The sequence below is a fragment of the Drosophila miranda genome, assembly GCF_003369915.1.
Source record: "Drosophila miranda strain MSH22 chromosome Y unlocalized genomic scaffold, D.miranda_PacBio2.1 Contig_Y2_pilon, whole genome shotgun sequence".
In the NCBI taxonomy this organism is placed as follows: domain Eukaryota; kingdom Metazoa; phylum Arthropoda; class Insecta; order Diptera; family Drosophilidae; genus Drosophila; species Drosophila miranda.
In genome coordinates, this window is record NW_022881614.1 from 6607259 (window position 1) to 6624632 (window position 17374).

The 17374-nt window shown below is 44.6% G+C and overlaps 1 protein-coding gene across 1 annotated transcript; it reads right to left on the reverse strand.

Annotated features, from left to right (window-relative positions):
• Window positions 1–82: 82 nt before the first annotated feature.
• LOC117192697 lies at window positions 83–2338 on the reverse strand (the record flags this gene model as incomplete). Its single annotated transcript, XM_033397436.1, has 3 exons — window positions 83–325; window positions 387–1986; window positions 2050–2338. Coding segments are annotated over 2 exons (624 nt in total), but the record flags the coding sequence as incomplete, so codon positions are not given.
• Between the last annotated feature and the right edge of the window lie 15036 nt (window positions 2339–17374).

The following is a 17374-nucleotide window of genomic DNA, read 5'->3' on the forward strand; positions in this document are numbered from 1 at the left end:
GAACCAAAATGAATTTTGGGTGTTTTTCTTGTATTGAAAATATTATGTCACTATGGAGTGGAAGAAATTAAACACGCTCGAGTTGGATTTTCACAAATATGGGTATATTATTTCCTAAATCTTTAACAATCGATCTTTGATCTCCTACATTCGATATTGCAGTCGGCTTCCTGTAAAGCTGGCAATCCAAATTTGCTTCATAAAAGCGGCCTCGTCGACCCTGGCTCTGGCCACAGCGACTATGCTCACAATTCTCAGGGACAGTATGGGACTCCCCAACGAAATTGTCCTCGAACAGGGCTGGACTCTCACTCTGTGGGATCATCTAGGGGAACGGGAATATACTATTTGTATTGCGTCCTTGGCTTTGATCGATAAGAACTCACTTTGTTGTTTCGTTTTGAAGCAGATTTATGTTCCTGACTAGTGTCCTGTGTGTGGTGTGTCCTGTCCGCTATGCAGTTCGCGACTGAGCAGGAAACTAAAGTTCTTGCCGCCACCAGCACCACCCTGGAGAACCATATGGCAGGCATGCCCTGCGCATATTGCGGAATTCCTCCTGCGCCTCCTTCCACGCTGCGCTGCAGCTGCAGGGGCAACAACGCATTGTTGTCTCTGTCTCGCCTACCCTCCCGCAATCCATCCTTCCCCACGCGTGAAAAGTGAGCTATGGAATCCTGCCCATACATCCATACATATATAGGGGTGGATTTTGTTTTCGTTTCGTTTGCTTTATCAACATTTTGAATGGATTCAGCTGGGTCTATAGCAGCTCTAGTTTATTTCACTTTTATATCCGACAAAATTACATTCAGTTGTATATGTATACATATGGTAATATTCTTCACATATCAATCATATCCTTCATATATCCTTTGTAACGATTCATTAAGCCACTTGTTATCGCATCGGTAACTGTCCGTTGTTTGTTCCGCTAAGTTCAAAAAACAATTATACACTAATAATTAGAATTATAATATAATAAGATTCATTAAGCACACGTCTAAAGCCAGCAGCATTCTATATGCAATTCGATCCTATACGATTAAATAGCATTCTAAGAGTTCAAATTTCGATACCTAATTGGATTTTCAGCTAAAACTAAAACCTATTTAGTTACAGATACATATACAGATCTACAGGCGATATAGTAGTCCTGCAAGTTTGGAAGAAGAGGAAGCTAAAGTTTGAAGCATAACTCAGATAATCTGTTGATCAGTAACGTAGCCCTAGGAAGATTTGCTTCCACAAGATCTACACATACATAAATATAGTAGTATATTCTATAATACAATAACAAAGCAACACCTAACTAACATAATTCGCCAAGAAATCGATTCCTTCCTTAGATATACCGACAAACATACAGTGTTTCAAGAAAGCGTTTTTACAAGGAATATGTTTGGTAAGTGTTTAAAATACTCGTATCTTAATATTACTGATCTCTTTAGGGAAACTATATGATAATAGTAGAAGAAATCACAAGGCAGATTGGGGAAACACACACAATATAATGTGAAAATAATTTCTTGACATACTGTATCTTAGTAACAAGCTCGTTTTTTTGGTGCGCATCTCCAAACATTACCCGGGCTGGGAGGTTCAGTGCCGGTGGTAGAATTGCGTTAAATGAACTTGGCCCGGTTCAGATTTAGTAGCGAACTGCCAACTGGAGGGCGGCCAAGAGCAGGAGCATCCAGAGGCCAGAATCCTGCAAAACCGGCGCCGACCCTTCGGCGGAAGTAGGTTGTACGGTGGCCGAAGCAGGAGCCGGGGTGCTTGGCTCCAGTCCAAGATGGATGGTCACCTCTCGACGCACATCGGGTGGCATCACATGGCAGGAGTATTTCTGCCCGTCCGTGGCATTGGCCGCCACGGGCACGGTCAATGTAAAGTTTGTGTCTAGGCCGTAGACTGTGCTGAATAGGGTGTTGCCGTTGCTGATGGGGCTGTCATCCTTGTACCAGAGTATGGCATGGTGTTGGGCTGGCAGAAGAGAAGATTCAATTAGAGTCGTGTACGGTCTATGCATTGATTAGCCACACTCACCCTTGTAGTTCTTGACGGGGCACTCCACTTTCACACTGCTGTCATTGGGCCCCACATAGACGTCCACTTTCGGCTGGTCGAAGTACGGAAGCGGCAGCTTGGGACCTGCTGTGGACTTGGCCAGGTTTCCAGGCGACCGCTGCGGCTCCTCTTCATCGTACTCACTGTAGTCTGTACTCGCCTCGCCGCCACCGCCTGCACCTCCTCCGTTTCCAACTCCAGCTGCGGTTGTGGCGGATGATGGTTTGCCTGGGTGTGCCTCGGGCAAGGTCAGCACACCTGGAATAGATTTTAATTATTTTCGGGGCACATTATGCATTGAAAAACCACTCCAAGAAAGCTCTTCAACAGATTTCCGTGTCTGGCGATAGTTGAGTTCGAGCCTATGCCTCTGTCTATGCCCTAAGGCCCTGGCAACATAAAACCATTAACGGAACCGGGCCAATCCCCTTTCTGTTTTCCCGAGGAGCGTGTCAACGCCCATTCTGGATGACCGAAACCAGCTGAACCCGACTCAAGTGAACTGAGGCAATGGAATGGGACGGGATGTGCGAGTATGCCACACATACGTGCCACAATTCCCATTGCTTTGAAGTCAGGACGTCAAAAGTATCATCACGGAATGGAATTCATTTCGGGACTTGAGCAGGAATACGTATACGCTCCTTCCTCCCTCCTTCCGCACAAACACATGGATTTACATACGCCACGTTTTTTTCGGTTGGTATGTGTACATATGTACGTATATGTACTGTATATGTATAGATTTGGATCAAGGATGTACATCGCTTTGCGTTGCGTCATTCGACAGTTTAGCGCATTGCTTAATGCCAGCTAAAAGTGCCAATTTTACTTTGTATTTTATAGAGATACATGCATACATACATTATTTAGAGGTTTGATTTTTTTAGGCAGGTGGACGTGTGTGTGTGCCAAAGTTATTAGTTTTCTTTGCTCTCTCGTTAGGAAACGAAACATGACAGGACAAGACACCTTGCTTATCCTTGCACAAAAATGTAAAATTGTATATGTCGGTGGCATTTTGGTGTTGTCGTTTCCAATGCCCCCACTGCAAAGATCACTTGCTACCGCATATGCGCATGCAGCGGAATTCTTTCGTCTCCTTATGTCGCAATCTCTCGGACTCGGCTTAACAGCGTCCCCGAGCAGCTCTAACGCTCTCGGGCTATCATACGCTCTCGCTCGCGTCTAAGCTTGCTGCGTAGCATTTTGGCCCGTCAGCCCTTGCATGGGCAGTCTTGAGCTAATCGTCGCAGCTATTAGACTAACATCCTCGCATCAATCGTTCGCCCCAATCATCCCCATATGTACATACGCGATAAGTTGGTTTACATATGCAAATAAATTGTGAATTATAAACAGCCTCTTGACTTTCATTAACTTCAAATTGCAACAGTTGTTAAAAACGCTTAATAGCTTAACATTTGGTGACCCCGACGTGATTGTGCAATAAATAATCCATCAGTGCAATCACAAACTAATATAGCATTCAAAGATCTTAACTAATTGCCATCTCAACCAGTGTCATCGACCACATAAGTTATCCATACATACATATGTATATACACCGGCCTCCCCTGCATATTCGGTAGTGCACGGAGCTGTTGGCTTGCGCTTCTCTATTCGGTCATCTTCCCGCAAGAAACGTTTCTTACACCGGTCGCCTTTGTATATACAGTTCGTACATAGCTGTTCGCTTGCTGGGCTCGGTTCTTGTCGTCTATTGCTCGTGTTACTCTTTGCGATCATCTTCCCGCAAGAAACGTTTCTTATTTATTTATTTATTTATTAAATTAACAAATTATCTGTTAATAATGGTGCTTAGTTACTAAAGGCGGAAAAAGATAAGTTAAAAGTTAGCTAAATTTAAATGATTATAAATATTGCATGCAATTAGTTTAAGAGACAGTTCAGGGGATAGGGTTTGACAGAGAGAGTTATAATATGGCATAAAACCCTAAAAGGTTCATGATCAGCATAATTAGACCTACATATGGGTAGACGGATAGGCCTAAAAGTACGGGTAGGTCTAGATGGAACGGCCAAGTCAATCTGACCCAAGAGAGTTTGGGAGTCAACAGTCCCAAAAAGGAGATTGTGCACGAACATTACGCCATTGCATATTCTGCGATGGTGCAACGACGGCAGGTCAATAAGATTTAGCCTAGACCGGTAGGGTGGCAAGATTCTACCCGAGTCCCAGTTAAAGTTCCGAAGGGCAAAAATTAAAAATTGCTTTTGCACGGATTCAATAACAGCCTGCTGCTCTTTATACTGCGGGCTCCACACACAAGAACAATACTCCAATATAGGACGTACTAATGAGATGTACAGTTGTTTCGTAACGTACGGGTCGTCAAACTCCTTGGACCAACGCTTGATGAACGCTAAAACACCCTTAGCTTTATTTACAGTTGCAGCTATATGGGTGTTGAAACACATCTTATGATCAAAAAGAACTCCGAGGTCATTTGAACTCGAAATTCGCTCAAGGACATGATTTCCTAGAACATATGAGACAAAATGAGGAGCGCGACGGTAAAATGTCATAAGTTTGCATTTGGAAAGGTTCAGAAAAAGAAGATTAGTTGAACACCACAATAGTAGTTCACTTAGATCAAGTTGAAGAAGGCGTGTGTGCAAATACCAATCAGAGTAAGAAAGACAGATTTTGACATCATCAGCATACATTAGTGTAGTAGAGTATGTTATAACTTGAGGAAGGTCGTTCACAAATAAAATAAACAGAAGCGGGCCCAGATGACTTCCCTGTGGCACACCTGAAGTAACAACAGTATTTGACAACACGTTAGAAAACAAAACACGTTGAGTACGGTTAGAGAGATAGGACAAAATCCAATCTAGAAGATTCGTTGGGAACCCTAATAAAGAGAGCTTGTGAATAAGCAGAGCATGGTTCACAGAATCGAATGCCTTGCTGAAGTCCGTAAAAACTACATCCGTCTGCAAACCAATTTGAAAACCACGGTGGATTAGGTTAGAAAACTCAAGAAGGTTAGTCGATGTTGAATGATGTCTGAAAAAACCGTGTTGCGACGGAGATATCAAGCTGCAACAAAGATGTTGCAGTTGCCGGGTGACCAGGAACTCAAGAAGCTTCGGGATGGCGGAAAGCTTTGCGATACCACGATAGTTTTCAATGTTTGATCTTGAACCTTTTTTGTGAAGCGGAATGATGTAGGACTCATTCCAAATTACTGGGAGACAAGACTGTTCCAAGGAGAGGTTGAAGAGAAAGGTCAAGGGTTTGCAAAGGGACTGGGCACAGTGTTTTAAGATGCAACTTGGTACCTTATCTGGACCCGCAGAAAACGATATGTCCATAGATGACAAACCTTCCAGAACAACGCTTTCCTCGAAAAAGGGCAGAAAAATGCTGTTAGCTTGAGGTAGCTGGTACGGATACGGAGTGGATGCGTTGTAAATATGAGACGAGTACGTTGTTTGGAAAAAGTTAGCGAATAAATTTGCAATACCAACAGCAGAAGCTTCTGTTTTGTTCTGGTAATGAAGGGACGGAGGAAAAACGTTTGACTTGCGCTTAGAGTTAACGAACGAATATAATTTTTTAGGATCACTACGAAAGTTACTACTACATTGTGAAAGGTAATGATTATAACACTGACTATTGACGGCAAGGAACAGAGAGCGAGCGGAGGAGTATAGAGCTAAGGCCAACGTGGATCCCGACTTCTGGTACTTTTTATAGAGCCGGGATTTATTATTTTTTAAGTATGACAAATACTTGGAGAACCAGGGAGGCTTGGACGATACAGGTACAGTGATATCTGGAACAAACGTATTAAGGGCGGAGTAAATAGAACTATAAAACGAGTTAACAGTTGCATCTATGTTCGGTAATGAATAAAGAAACGACCAATCAACACGCGAGAGATGTAGATCTAAATCGATAAAGTTTGTTTTGCGAAAACACTTTATGTGACAAGGAGCCATGGAACTGTCAGCACCTCCAGATTGTGTACACTCCAGTGATATCAACAAAGTTGGATGGTAAGGATCTTCAGGGAGAGATATTGGGCTTGCTCTAGATACCGTAGCAAGAGAACCATCGTTAACAAAAACGAGGTCAAGAAGTCTGTCCCTAATGTTTTTAACGGCATTAATTTGGACAAGGGAAATATCCGTTAGCCCATTGATAAAGTCATTATGGCAATTGGGAAACAACAGGTTAGCGTCATTACAAGGCAGCCAAGAAAGAAATGGGAGGTTAAAGTCCCCCATGACAATAATTCGATCATTGCACCCTAATGCAGAAACAACATTATTAATTGCTGAGAGGTGGTGTAAGTAAAGCTCAGCATCAGACCTGGGAGGAATGTAAGAGCAGGTTAAATAGAAAAATGCGGAGCCAACACGAACTTTGACTGCAACAAATTCAATTCCATGAATGTTATTGAATGGGAATAACTCAGATGAGAAAACAGATTTAACTGCAATCAGAACCCCACCTGCAAAAGATGGGCGGTCCATTCTATAAATAGTGTAACTATCAATGAAAATTTCATGATCATTGACAGAGGAGTTAAGCCAGGTTTCGGTAAACGCGATGGCATCGAAATCAAAGGACGCGCTATTAGTATGAATTTGACGCAATTTTCCCAGCAAACTGCGGACGTTCTGATAGTGCATGGAAAAATAGTACATCAGTTTTTTGGAGCATGTTCGGTAATTCTTGGACTCGAGTTCGAATCTTTTAGAATGAACTCATGCACAATTGTATGCTCAGGCCATATTGACGGTTCTAGAGAACAGGATAGTAAAGAATCAGGGAGAAGAATTTTAAAGGATGATATGTTGCGCTTATGTTTAAATGTAAATTTAGTCACAACTATATCAACAGGCGAAGTGTTAAGTTTAGCGGCAAGATGTTGTTTAACATCCTCCGTTGTAGCCTCAGGAATAAGACGAGAAACAAATATTGCTTTCCGAGGGACCACTGCTCTAAGTTGAAGTCCCGAGCGAGAACGAGATGGTGGAGCCACTCCTAAAAGAGATCTCGGTACAAGGGCAGAGGAATTGTCAGCAATGGCTGTAGCAGGAATTGGAGTAGGAATTGGAGCAGGAATTGGAGCAGGAATTGGAGCAGGAATTGGCAAGACGTCGTCAGCAACCAGCACACCCGCACTAAGAGCACTCATCGCGTCAGAAGTGACGGCCACAGAAACTGCAGGGATGGGATTGATGCTGTTGGGAAGTTGGGTGCTCGAAGGAAGCACATTGCTCGGTGTAAAGAACTCCGGAGCCACCGTTGGCGGATTTACAGACAACGGCGTGGCATGACTACACGGAAATGCTTCCGATGGATGAAGGTGGGAGGCAGGCGTACCAATCGGATTAGGTTGCAAGAGATTGGTATCATTATGCGGAATTTTCCGTCTAGGCGATTCGCTCAAGAGTTTGAGACCAAGAAACTGTGATTCAAGGGCAAGAAATTTCTCGTTGAGAGCCACAAATTGTTTCCGGACATCCAGAAACCCAGTTCGAGTCTGTCTCATAAATGTGCGCATTTCGGCCTCAATCTCCCGACAAGCCAGACATGACCAAGACAGGCCCATGCGTTTCGAGATCAGATCATTCAGCCGGCCAAAATTTCCACCACCAGCACATTTTATGTGGGCAAAATTGTCGCACAGCCAGCAGCTAAGAAATGAATCACCAATGATAACACCACCGAATTCACATTTCTTTGCACTGCAAACAATTGCCATTATGGGCAGTAGTAGAATCACTGTGCACGAATAAAAGAAGAACGGAGTGAGATAGCAGGTAAAGTAGGAGAGCAGACAGCAGAGCGAGCCAGACAATCAGCTGCAGCGGCAATAATTCAAAGCAGATGATCCAACGAAGGGCAGAAAACGAGCAGTAAACTCACCAAAGCAGAGACACAAAAGAAAAGTCCACAGAGAGGGAGAGTATAGGCAATCCAGAGAGAGTGAGAGCAACAATGCGAGCAGCCCGCTTATGCTCACGAGAGAGTGTGGGCGATGAAAACGCTGATGCGCGAGAACAGTGCACACCGAAGAAGCGATAACGAAAAGCAGACTGTGCAAAAAACAATAACAAATTGCCTGCACGAGTCCGATGTGTTACGTTGCAATATTGAATTTATATTAAACACTTGTTCACAAACAAAACACTGGTGGTTAACACAAAGTAGAATCAAATTAAAGAGATGCGATAATATATCAAAACAAAGTCACAACAATGTTGTATGATATTTAGGCAAAGGGCGGAGAATGCGGGAGCAAGAAAAAAAACACAACCGGCTTAAGCAAGAGCTAAGCCGCCTTTGTATATATGTACATTTCGTACATAGCTGTTCGCTTGCTGGGCTCGGTTCTTGTCGTCTATTGCTCGTGTTACTCTTTGCGATCATCTTCCCGCTAGAGACGTTGGTCTTTCTGCTAACGCTGCCGCTACCATGGAAATTAATGCTGCTAACGAAATTCCAATGACCAGTGAGCAAAACAGGATGTCTTTTTTGAAGCTTAAGTCAACGGAATTATGCGAGAAAATGAAAGGGTTAGCTACCGCTTGTCAGAATGAGTCGTCAGACTGTGACTACTACATGATCGTGGTAAAGCAAGAGCAAGTCGAGAAGTTGATCAGCAAATTTGAGGAATTGGATCGAAGCGAAATTCACAGTGGTTTGTGTGACATTTTTGAGTCACTTGCAAGCTCGCTGAAGGCGGCGCTTATGAGAGAAATGGCTAAGAGTAGCGGCCGCATGCTGTAACGAGTAACGAAGAGAATCATCGCACGATGAAGCTGGTGGTCGGCTAACTGAGAAGGAGTACGCGCTCGCTTCCACGGCTGATCTCTGGTCGGAAATGGGGATGGGTTCTTTGGGGTAACCCTCCAGTTAGGTTGCTTCGCTCCTGCTGGTATTATTTTATTACAATTCGCGTACTCTTTTTGGTAATGGGAGGGGGACAGACAAGGAAAGGATCGTTAGGGGTACGGAAAGTATAGTGGGGCAAAGATAGTGCAGAGAAGGAGTAGGGATCTACCACCGCGGCGGACATCTCTGTTTTGCTGGCACGGAGTCGTGCCACGCCCACCCTACCATGATCCTAAAAGAGCCAATAATAATATCAGGATCCCTGGAGTGTCCGGTATTGGTCATCCTATTTCGCTCACGAGCGGCATGGTTCCCCCAACTGCGGTAACGTCTAGCACATATTCATCTTAACAATCATTTTATTAGAAACTATATTCAGATACTATATTCATGTTACAAGAAAAAAGAAACACTAACCGAGAACTCCAAGACAAGGCTAAATGGACAAAAGGAGGAACGAAAAGCGTCACAAGAGATATAGCTATTATTACTAGGGAATATTTAGATAAATAAATACGATAAGTGTAAATAGTTATAAGTGCATATACGATATTTTATAGTGCGATATAAACTAATGATTTTTCCTTGGATAGAAAGATAATACTATAGCGCAATATAGGTACACATGTCCGCGCACATCGGCTTCAGGGAGTAGTTGGACATACTATTCGTTTTACCAAGCGTATTGTAAAGGCAGAAGGCCAATCAGCTGTGACTACTTTAAAAGTGTGAGGTCAACGACCGACAAACAGCTCTAGCAAAAAAAAGAACGAAGCTTTTGCCACGCTCGCGGAATTTTGGGAGGCAATAAAATGTAAGGTTGTTGGTATATTATAAAGCTCACTCAGTTTTTGTTTGTGTTCCCGCGGCGAAAGATCTTTCGTAGCTGGGCGTGTGGCTGTGTGTGGGTGCATTAAACTTGTACCTGCAAACCAAAAACAAAATCGTACAGCGCGTGCTGCATGGCATAAGCTCGCGGATGGGACCCGACCGAGCGGACGCTTTTAAGCTCAAACTTTTAAGCTTTTATCAAATGCATTTTCAAACTTTCCATGTGTTGGTGGGTTTTTTTTTCTGGTTTTTTTTTTCCTGTCTACAATTAACGCTAAGTATATCCAACTACACAAAAACAGACATATCAACGGACTGCGAGGTTCAAGGGAATGCGAGTCACGGTGGGATCTTACTGGCCTCAGTGGCTTTCAGTGGGCGGTGTATACATATGTATGTGAGCACATCTCTTACAGTTTTCATTCAGCCTACATAATGACACTAACGTGCACATAAGACAAACGCTGGCCTCCACTGCACTTTAAATAAACGTTTGGAACAGCTAGGCCGAATCACGAGAAGAACAAGAGAGGCGATACCACTAGGGGTCGCCGGGAGGTTATGTACACACGTGGTGCACTATTTTTTCCCGCCCGGTAGGAACATTTAAGCGGCTTCGGGCCTACGCTGACTGCAAGCACCGGTTTCCGTTTCTTGGCCCGGTTTTGAATGCGAAACGGTTACGCCACTTCGCCGCACTAAGCCCGTTCAGACGGCTGTCCTCGTCTCGCGCAGCCAAAGTTCACTGCCCGCGACTTGGTGGATCAGCTGGTTCGTAGTGCGGGGGCTTAAAGCTCGGGCTGCAGCTTTTGGATAATTCCCAAACTAATTGCCGATTCTAATGTGGAATTTGCAAATACTGATCAGGCTACTTTTTCTAACAGTTACTCCATGCACATATTTACCTTGTTGGAACTGGCACTGCGAAAATAGGGGGATGGGGTTGAGGTGCTAATTCCTTCTTTCTCCAGGTGTTTTTTTTTTTTGTGTTGGGGCTGCTCACCTCCAAGCGGAAAGTTTTCGATTAGAGCCCAATCTGCTTTCTTGGGTTCTTTTTTCCCGATCGAGTGCACTTTGGTTTAACACCACGATTATTTACGGCGGTTTAATTTTATTTTTATTATTTTTTTTTCTCACCGCGCAACTGAATGCTTGTACGGCCACGAGGAGAAAGAAAGATTTGGGCGGATCTACTGACCAACAAAAATTTTGTTCTCCGGATCTGCCTTTGCACGATCCTTCGCCATTCACCTTGAATGGTTATGGACATGGTGGGGAGATTTTTGTTCGTTTTTAAGCATATTCTTAATGTCAACCCTAGATGGCGCTAGCCCCCACACGACCAGGAACATTTAACATGTAACACCACAACAAGAAATTAAGCCAACCTAACTATACACTAACTATGGGGACTAAACTTAATAATTAATAAGTATCTCGGTGAGGTGTGATATATACTTGTATAAATAATATAATATATATAAATATATTTATATATATAATATACATAAATATATAAATTGTACAAATACCATCGGGCATACTTTCAGGCGAAGAACACAAATATGCTTTCCTATCCCCCCGGCCAAGATCACACTTTGGTGTTAATCACATCAAAGGGTGATAGACGCTTGGAGGAAAACCGTTAACCTGTATTAGGATGGTCACTGCTTTATGTCTTTAGCGTGGTATTTTCCGATAAGTCTACCTTGGGGATCTTCCAACTCGTAATAACTGTGACCAAGCCTACGTTTTATTCTAGCTTTTACAAAAGTAAGAGCTAGTTTTGCGCTTAAACCTTTAACGAAATTGCTCTGCTGAAAGTTGCGTCTGGCCAACTTTGAACGCCACTTCACGACTTCGAAGGTTGTACTGCTGTTCGTTTCGTTGGTGTTGTTTTTGTATTGTTCGTTGGGCTGTTTTTCGAATCACATCAAACGAATCTTCCCGACCAAAACTAACGGTACGATCTTTTAAAACCTGCAAATTTCGTAAGAGCTGATAGGTGTCTCCATTGGTGATCATGTGCTGTCCAAATGCAACCCGATAGGGGCTGTCGTTTAGGGCTGAATGCAGACTAGATCGTAAGGCACAACTAATAGAACTAAGCTGCTCATCCAAATTAGTTTGATCTGGCTTGATGTAAGCTTTAATGGCGGCAATAACGGATCTGTTAACGCGTTCCGATGCGTTGGCTTGAGGTGCGTACACAGCCGTATAAAAATGCTGCACATTGTACTTTTTCAACAGCGAATTGAAGTGATGGGACTTAAATTGTACTCCATTGTCGGACACAACCACTTCGGGTACCCCGAAGCAATGGAATAGGTACTCTTCCATGAATCGAGTTATCGCCTCCGCTGTAAATTTCTTTACGGGTTCTAAAAACGGATATTTTGAAAGATGGTCCAAAACAACGAAGATACCGATATTTCCGGATTTGCTTCGTGGATACGGACCCAGGAAATCCACAAACAACTTCTGAAACACTCGTTGAGTTTCCTTCACTGGAGCTAAAGGGGGTCGTAACGAACGATTCGGGTACTTGGTGCACTTGCAGACCGAACAGCTGTTTATGAACGCTCTCACATCGGTTACTAAACTTGGCCAATAATAATAACGTCGAACTCTCTCCAACGTTTTATTAATGAGCTATGAGCTGCTAGCGACTGTTCGTGACTCTGTTTTAGTACATCGGACACCAGCTCCGTTGGAACCCACAGCTTCCAACACAGGTCGTCAGCGATCTGATCAGCAGCCGCGTGTTCTGCTCGCCGATATATGAGATTATCGATCACCTTAATGTCTGGCATCTGTGTCTGGTTGCCTTTAATTTTCCGAATTAGTTCCAAATATTCTGCCGACTTGAAGCAATCAGACTGCAGGTCTACCAATCCATCGCAGCTGAATGCCGATAGATCTTCGGTGTGCACCCGCGACAGAGCATCTGGGACAACATTTTGGCTACCTTTGCGGTGGAAAATTTTGAAGTTGAACCCCTGCAATTTGAGAGCCCATCTTGCCAATCTAGAACTTAGGTCCGATTGTGACATTAGCCACTTCAAAGATGCATGGTCGGTATGGATGTAGAACTCGTGTCCTTCCACATAAGCTCGAAACTTCTTCACACACATTATGGCTGCCAAACACTCTTTCTCCGTGACTGAATAGTTTCGCTGACACTGATTCAGCTTGCGAGACATGAATGCGATTGGGATGTCATTACCATCGCTATCCGTTTGCATTAACACGCCGCCAACTCCGGTGTGGCCGGCATCGCAATGAATGGCAAATGGAATGGTAAAGTCGGGGCTATGTAGGACTGGTGCCTCGCACATTTGGTCTTTTAAACTTTCAAACGCCCTTTGCGCTTCGTTGGTCCATACAAACGATCGACGTTGCTTTAGTGTATCTGATATTGGGGCAGCAATTCCGGCATAGATTTTAATAAATTTATGGTACCATCCAGTGGTTCCCAAAAATCGTCGCACTTGCTTCACCGATCGTGGCACTGGAAACTCCCGAATAGCAGCAACTTTTTCGGGATCCGTTTGTATCATCCCATACCCTATCACGTGGCCCAGGTATTTCACTTCCTTCAGGCAAAATTTGATCTTCTCTACGTTTATCGTCAGTCCAGCTTGAGACAGTCGGTCGGCCAGCGCTTTCAACACGGACATGTGCTTCTCGAAGGACTCCGAAATCACCAATAAGTCGTCGAGATAAATGAAAATCTCATTTCGCAAAGATGGTGGGATAACTTTATCCATCAGTTTGGACATGGTCTGTGGGGCATTGCATAAACCAAACGGCATCACCGTGAATTGAAATAGCGGCCTCCCAGGCACAGCAAAAGCCGTCTTCTCCCCAGCCCTTGGAGTAAGCGGAATCTGCCAGTAAGCATCTTTAAGATCGATGCTTGAAATGAACTGCGCTTTTGGAAGTCTACTTAAAATGCCATCAATGAGGGGCATAGGGTAAGCATTTTTGACTGTTACTCCGTTAACTTTCCGGCTATCAAGGCAAAGGCGAACCTTACCTGGCTTACGCACAATTACTACCGGGGAAGACCACGGGCTATCTGATTCTTCAATCACCCCAAGGCCTAACATTCGGTCCAACTCTTCGTATATACATTTTTCGACTGCAGGCGACACTGCGTAGTGGCGTTGTTTTATGGGCCGAGTCTCGGAAATTTCTATGTCATGTGTAAGCCAGTTTGTCTTTCCTAATCCTTTTTCGGCAAACGAAGGGAACATCTGTACTATCGCTACTAGTTCCTTCTGCTGTAATTCCGACAAAGGTATTTGCATCGGGTTGTCAAAGTTTATAGCCGCCAAACTGTTGTTATTCGCTTTGCTCATTAAGAAGAACGGCAGTAGATTAAAGCTTCTCCAAAAGTCTATTCCTAGATATAACTCCTGCGATAACGATGGTACAAGATAAAGGCATATTCGTTTGGAATTTCCACGAAAGCAAATGAGTGTGGAGATCCTACCTAGAATAACTTTCTTTTTCCAATCTGCGGTTCGCACGGCTGACTTCATCGGCTTGACCTCAGGGTTTGTTCGAGATAACTCTTCTGCAAATTTACCCCCAAGGCAGCTGATTGAGGCGCCTGTGTCCATTAATCCACTTATCGTCTTGACAAACAGAGTGACATTGGCGTAGGGTCGTCGGTCAGTGATATTACTAATAACAGAGGCTAATAATGCTCTGCGCGCATTTTTACTCTGCGTGCGGAACAGCTTCCTACGCTTACGGTCTCGAGTTTTGCTAGGCGCAGGGGTCGTTTCCTGATCGTCGTCCTGTACTGGTATCATAGTGGTCGTTATCATGTCAGGAGGTAGAGGGAGTGAGCTTGACGTAGCCCCGGTTACTCCGTATTCGTTGCCTTCGACACTAACTTGCGTGCACTCGATATCGGTGCACGAGCCAACTCGTTTTTTGACGAGCTACATTTTCGGCACGATGGTTTATATGTGTCCCGCTTACCACATCCATAACAGAATACTTTACGCTCTGCTTCGCACTCTTGATATCGGTGGCCTTGTTTATTGCAATTCCAGCAAGAAAGCGTCATCGCGTCGATATCAAAAGCGTCAGCTTCTTCCGAATCGGCTTCTGCCAGACCTTCTGTCTGGATGGACATTTCGTTCACCTGATTGCTAGGAACAAATCGTCGAGTAGCCGGGATTGGCTTAGCAGTATTTTCGATGAACCTTTCACGCTTGCGGACCACTTGTCGCAACTGCACAATGTTCGGTATGGGCACATATAAAATCTCATGTTGTATCTCATTGAGCAGATTTGCTCGCAACACCTCTAACAAGGACTGCTCGGTCATCGGCTGCACGAGCTTGTCTGCAAGCGCCACTATGGCCTCATAAAAACTGTCAAACGGTTCGTTGACTTTCTGCTTCCTCTGGGTGATCGGGGTTCTGATTTCTAAATCTGTTCTGCCGTCCGAAAACTGCGATCTCAGAGCAATACAGAGATCAATCCAGCGCACTCTTGGTACGCTTTTATGATACCTCCAGTACCATTCACCCGCGCTTCCTTCGAACAGGTTGCTCGCGTAGCGAGATAACAATTCAAAATTGCTATCTAATGTCTGGCTGGTCAGAGCTTCGACGCGATACAAAAAATCATCTATTGACATAGAGGAGCGCCCTGAGAACCTCAACTTCCAGTTCGCGATTATCTGGCTAATCCGATCCGCGCGCAACTGATGTGATTGCTGCGACTCGGGTGGGGCTGACAAGTTAGTCGGTCGCTCGGACGCTGAGTTTGGCAATGCTGCGTTTTCCCTGGCGGACAACCTAAAGAGTTGCTCAAAGGATTGATTTGACCTAACGGGAGAGGACTGCCTATGGGCTGGGTGTACCCTTTCCGTTGGAACTGGAGCTGCATTCTGGAGCGACAATCTTTGAAACCCCGCTTCAATCGCGTTAGCTAGCATTTGAGTGTGCTGTGCTAGTGCGGCTGTCACTGCGTCCGCAATGGTCTGTTGCAAGCTACCATCCGTGGCTGGTAGACCCGTTCGAGCTGCTGAAGCTGACACCACTGCTGCCGCCGAATTTGGCGGTTGGCCTCTAGGACGATCTGGAGCGGCCATTGGACCGGACACACTAGGCCCTTCGGGTTGGCTAACACTTCGGACCCCACTCTGCATATTGACTACGGATAATTGGTTTTGCTGTGATTTAAGTGTTTTCGAACGGGATCTGGTCACTGCAACTGCCCTGGTTGGTTGCCTGGGGCTTGAGCTGCTTCTAGTTCTTCTGCCAAATTAAGGGTCGATTTGCTCAGCGCAGTTCTGCACACTGGACAGACTTTCTTATTTCCTGAACGTGCACTAAAGCAGGTGTGATGGAAATAATGGTTACAGCTGGTAGCTAATAGTTGGCCTGGGAATTCGACTTCTTGCGTGCATACACAGCAAACGGTTTCGCTCTCTTTTGGCTGAATCCTATAATCCGGGCTTCGGTCTACCGGCATTGTAAAGTTATCCTATATATTAACTAGCTTTAAGCACGTTCCTATAAATCTAGCTCAGACAAATATTAACAAAAAAAACAATAATAACGGGGAAAGCAAAAAAAACGATCTTTGATAGAGAGATTTTGGGGGAAACCATGCAACCCTTTCCCTCCGAAAGGTTGCCAATAACTATGCGTGGTAGAGCGAAAAAGGGGGAAATAAAGAAAAGGTATCTTCGGCAATCGTAACCCAAGTAGTAGCTCTAGGCCCCTTCCTGTCTGCGGCGAACGCCTAAACATAGGGACGGACGACGTTCTTGCCCGCATGCCCATACCAGGATCACGACGGTGTTCGTCAGCCGCCCATCGAGGAAACATTACCGAAGCGGTTACGGGGAGTTTGTAATAGTCTCTGCGTGCTACGACCTATACCTTTTCCGCAGCCATTATCGGTCCGGGCCGGAAGCGTAGCACGAAGAAACGCACCAGCCCCAGGGGTACCACGTTCGGCCGGCGATAACCTGCTGTATAAATCGGCGCACGAATAGACCAATCACTAGAAAGTAGAGAGAGAAACAAAAGACGGAGGCACCCTAATAACCCCGATTCGAGTTGAGCGGCAACAAAAAATAATTTTGATTCTTCTAGCTGACTCCGGCGACAACTGAACCAAAGCTACCCAAGGTACCTGTCAATTTCCAAGGGAAAGCGTATTCACTAATACGCTTCTGTGTAGCGGCAGGTCGTAGATTTACTCCACTAATAACCCTGTGTCCAGCCAACTTCCACATACCAGTGAATCCATCTAGATTTCACTGCTATGGCATATACTGCTCGGCAATAAAGCTATGGTGGAGCTATTATCGATTCCAGAGCAGCTTACCATCGAACAAGGGTTATGGATCATACTCCGATGCGGGCTAAACGTTATCGGAAACGAATAAGCATCCACCATCACAGGATCCAATTCCAGGAAAAAAGGAAGGCTTTAAGGAAGGGGGGTGAAAAACAGGGAACAAAAGTCTTAAGCCAGTGCATGACTATGCACTGCTCGCAGGTGTTATGGACTTTCTCAACAATTTTTCTGCTTCGGGGTCAAGTTTGGCTG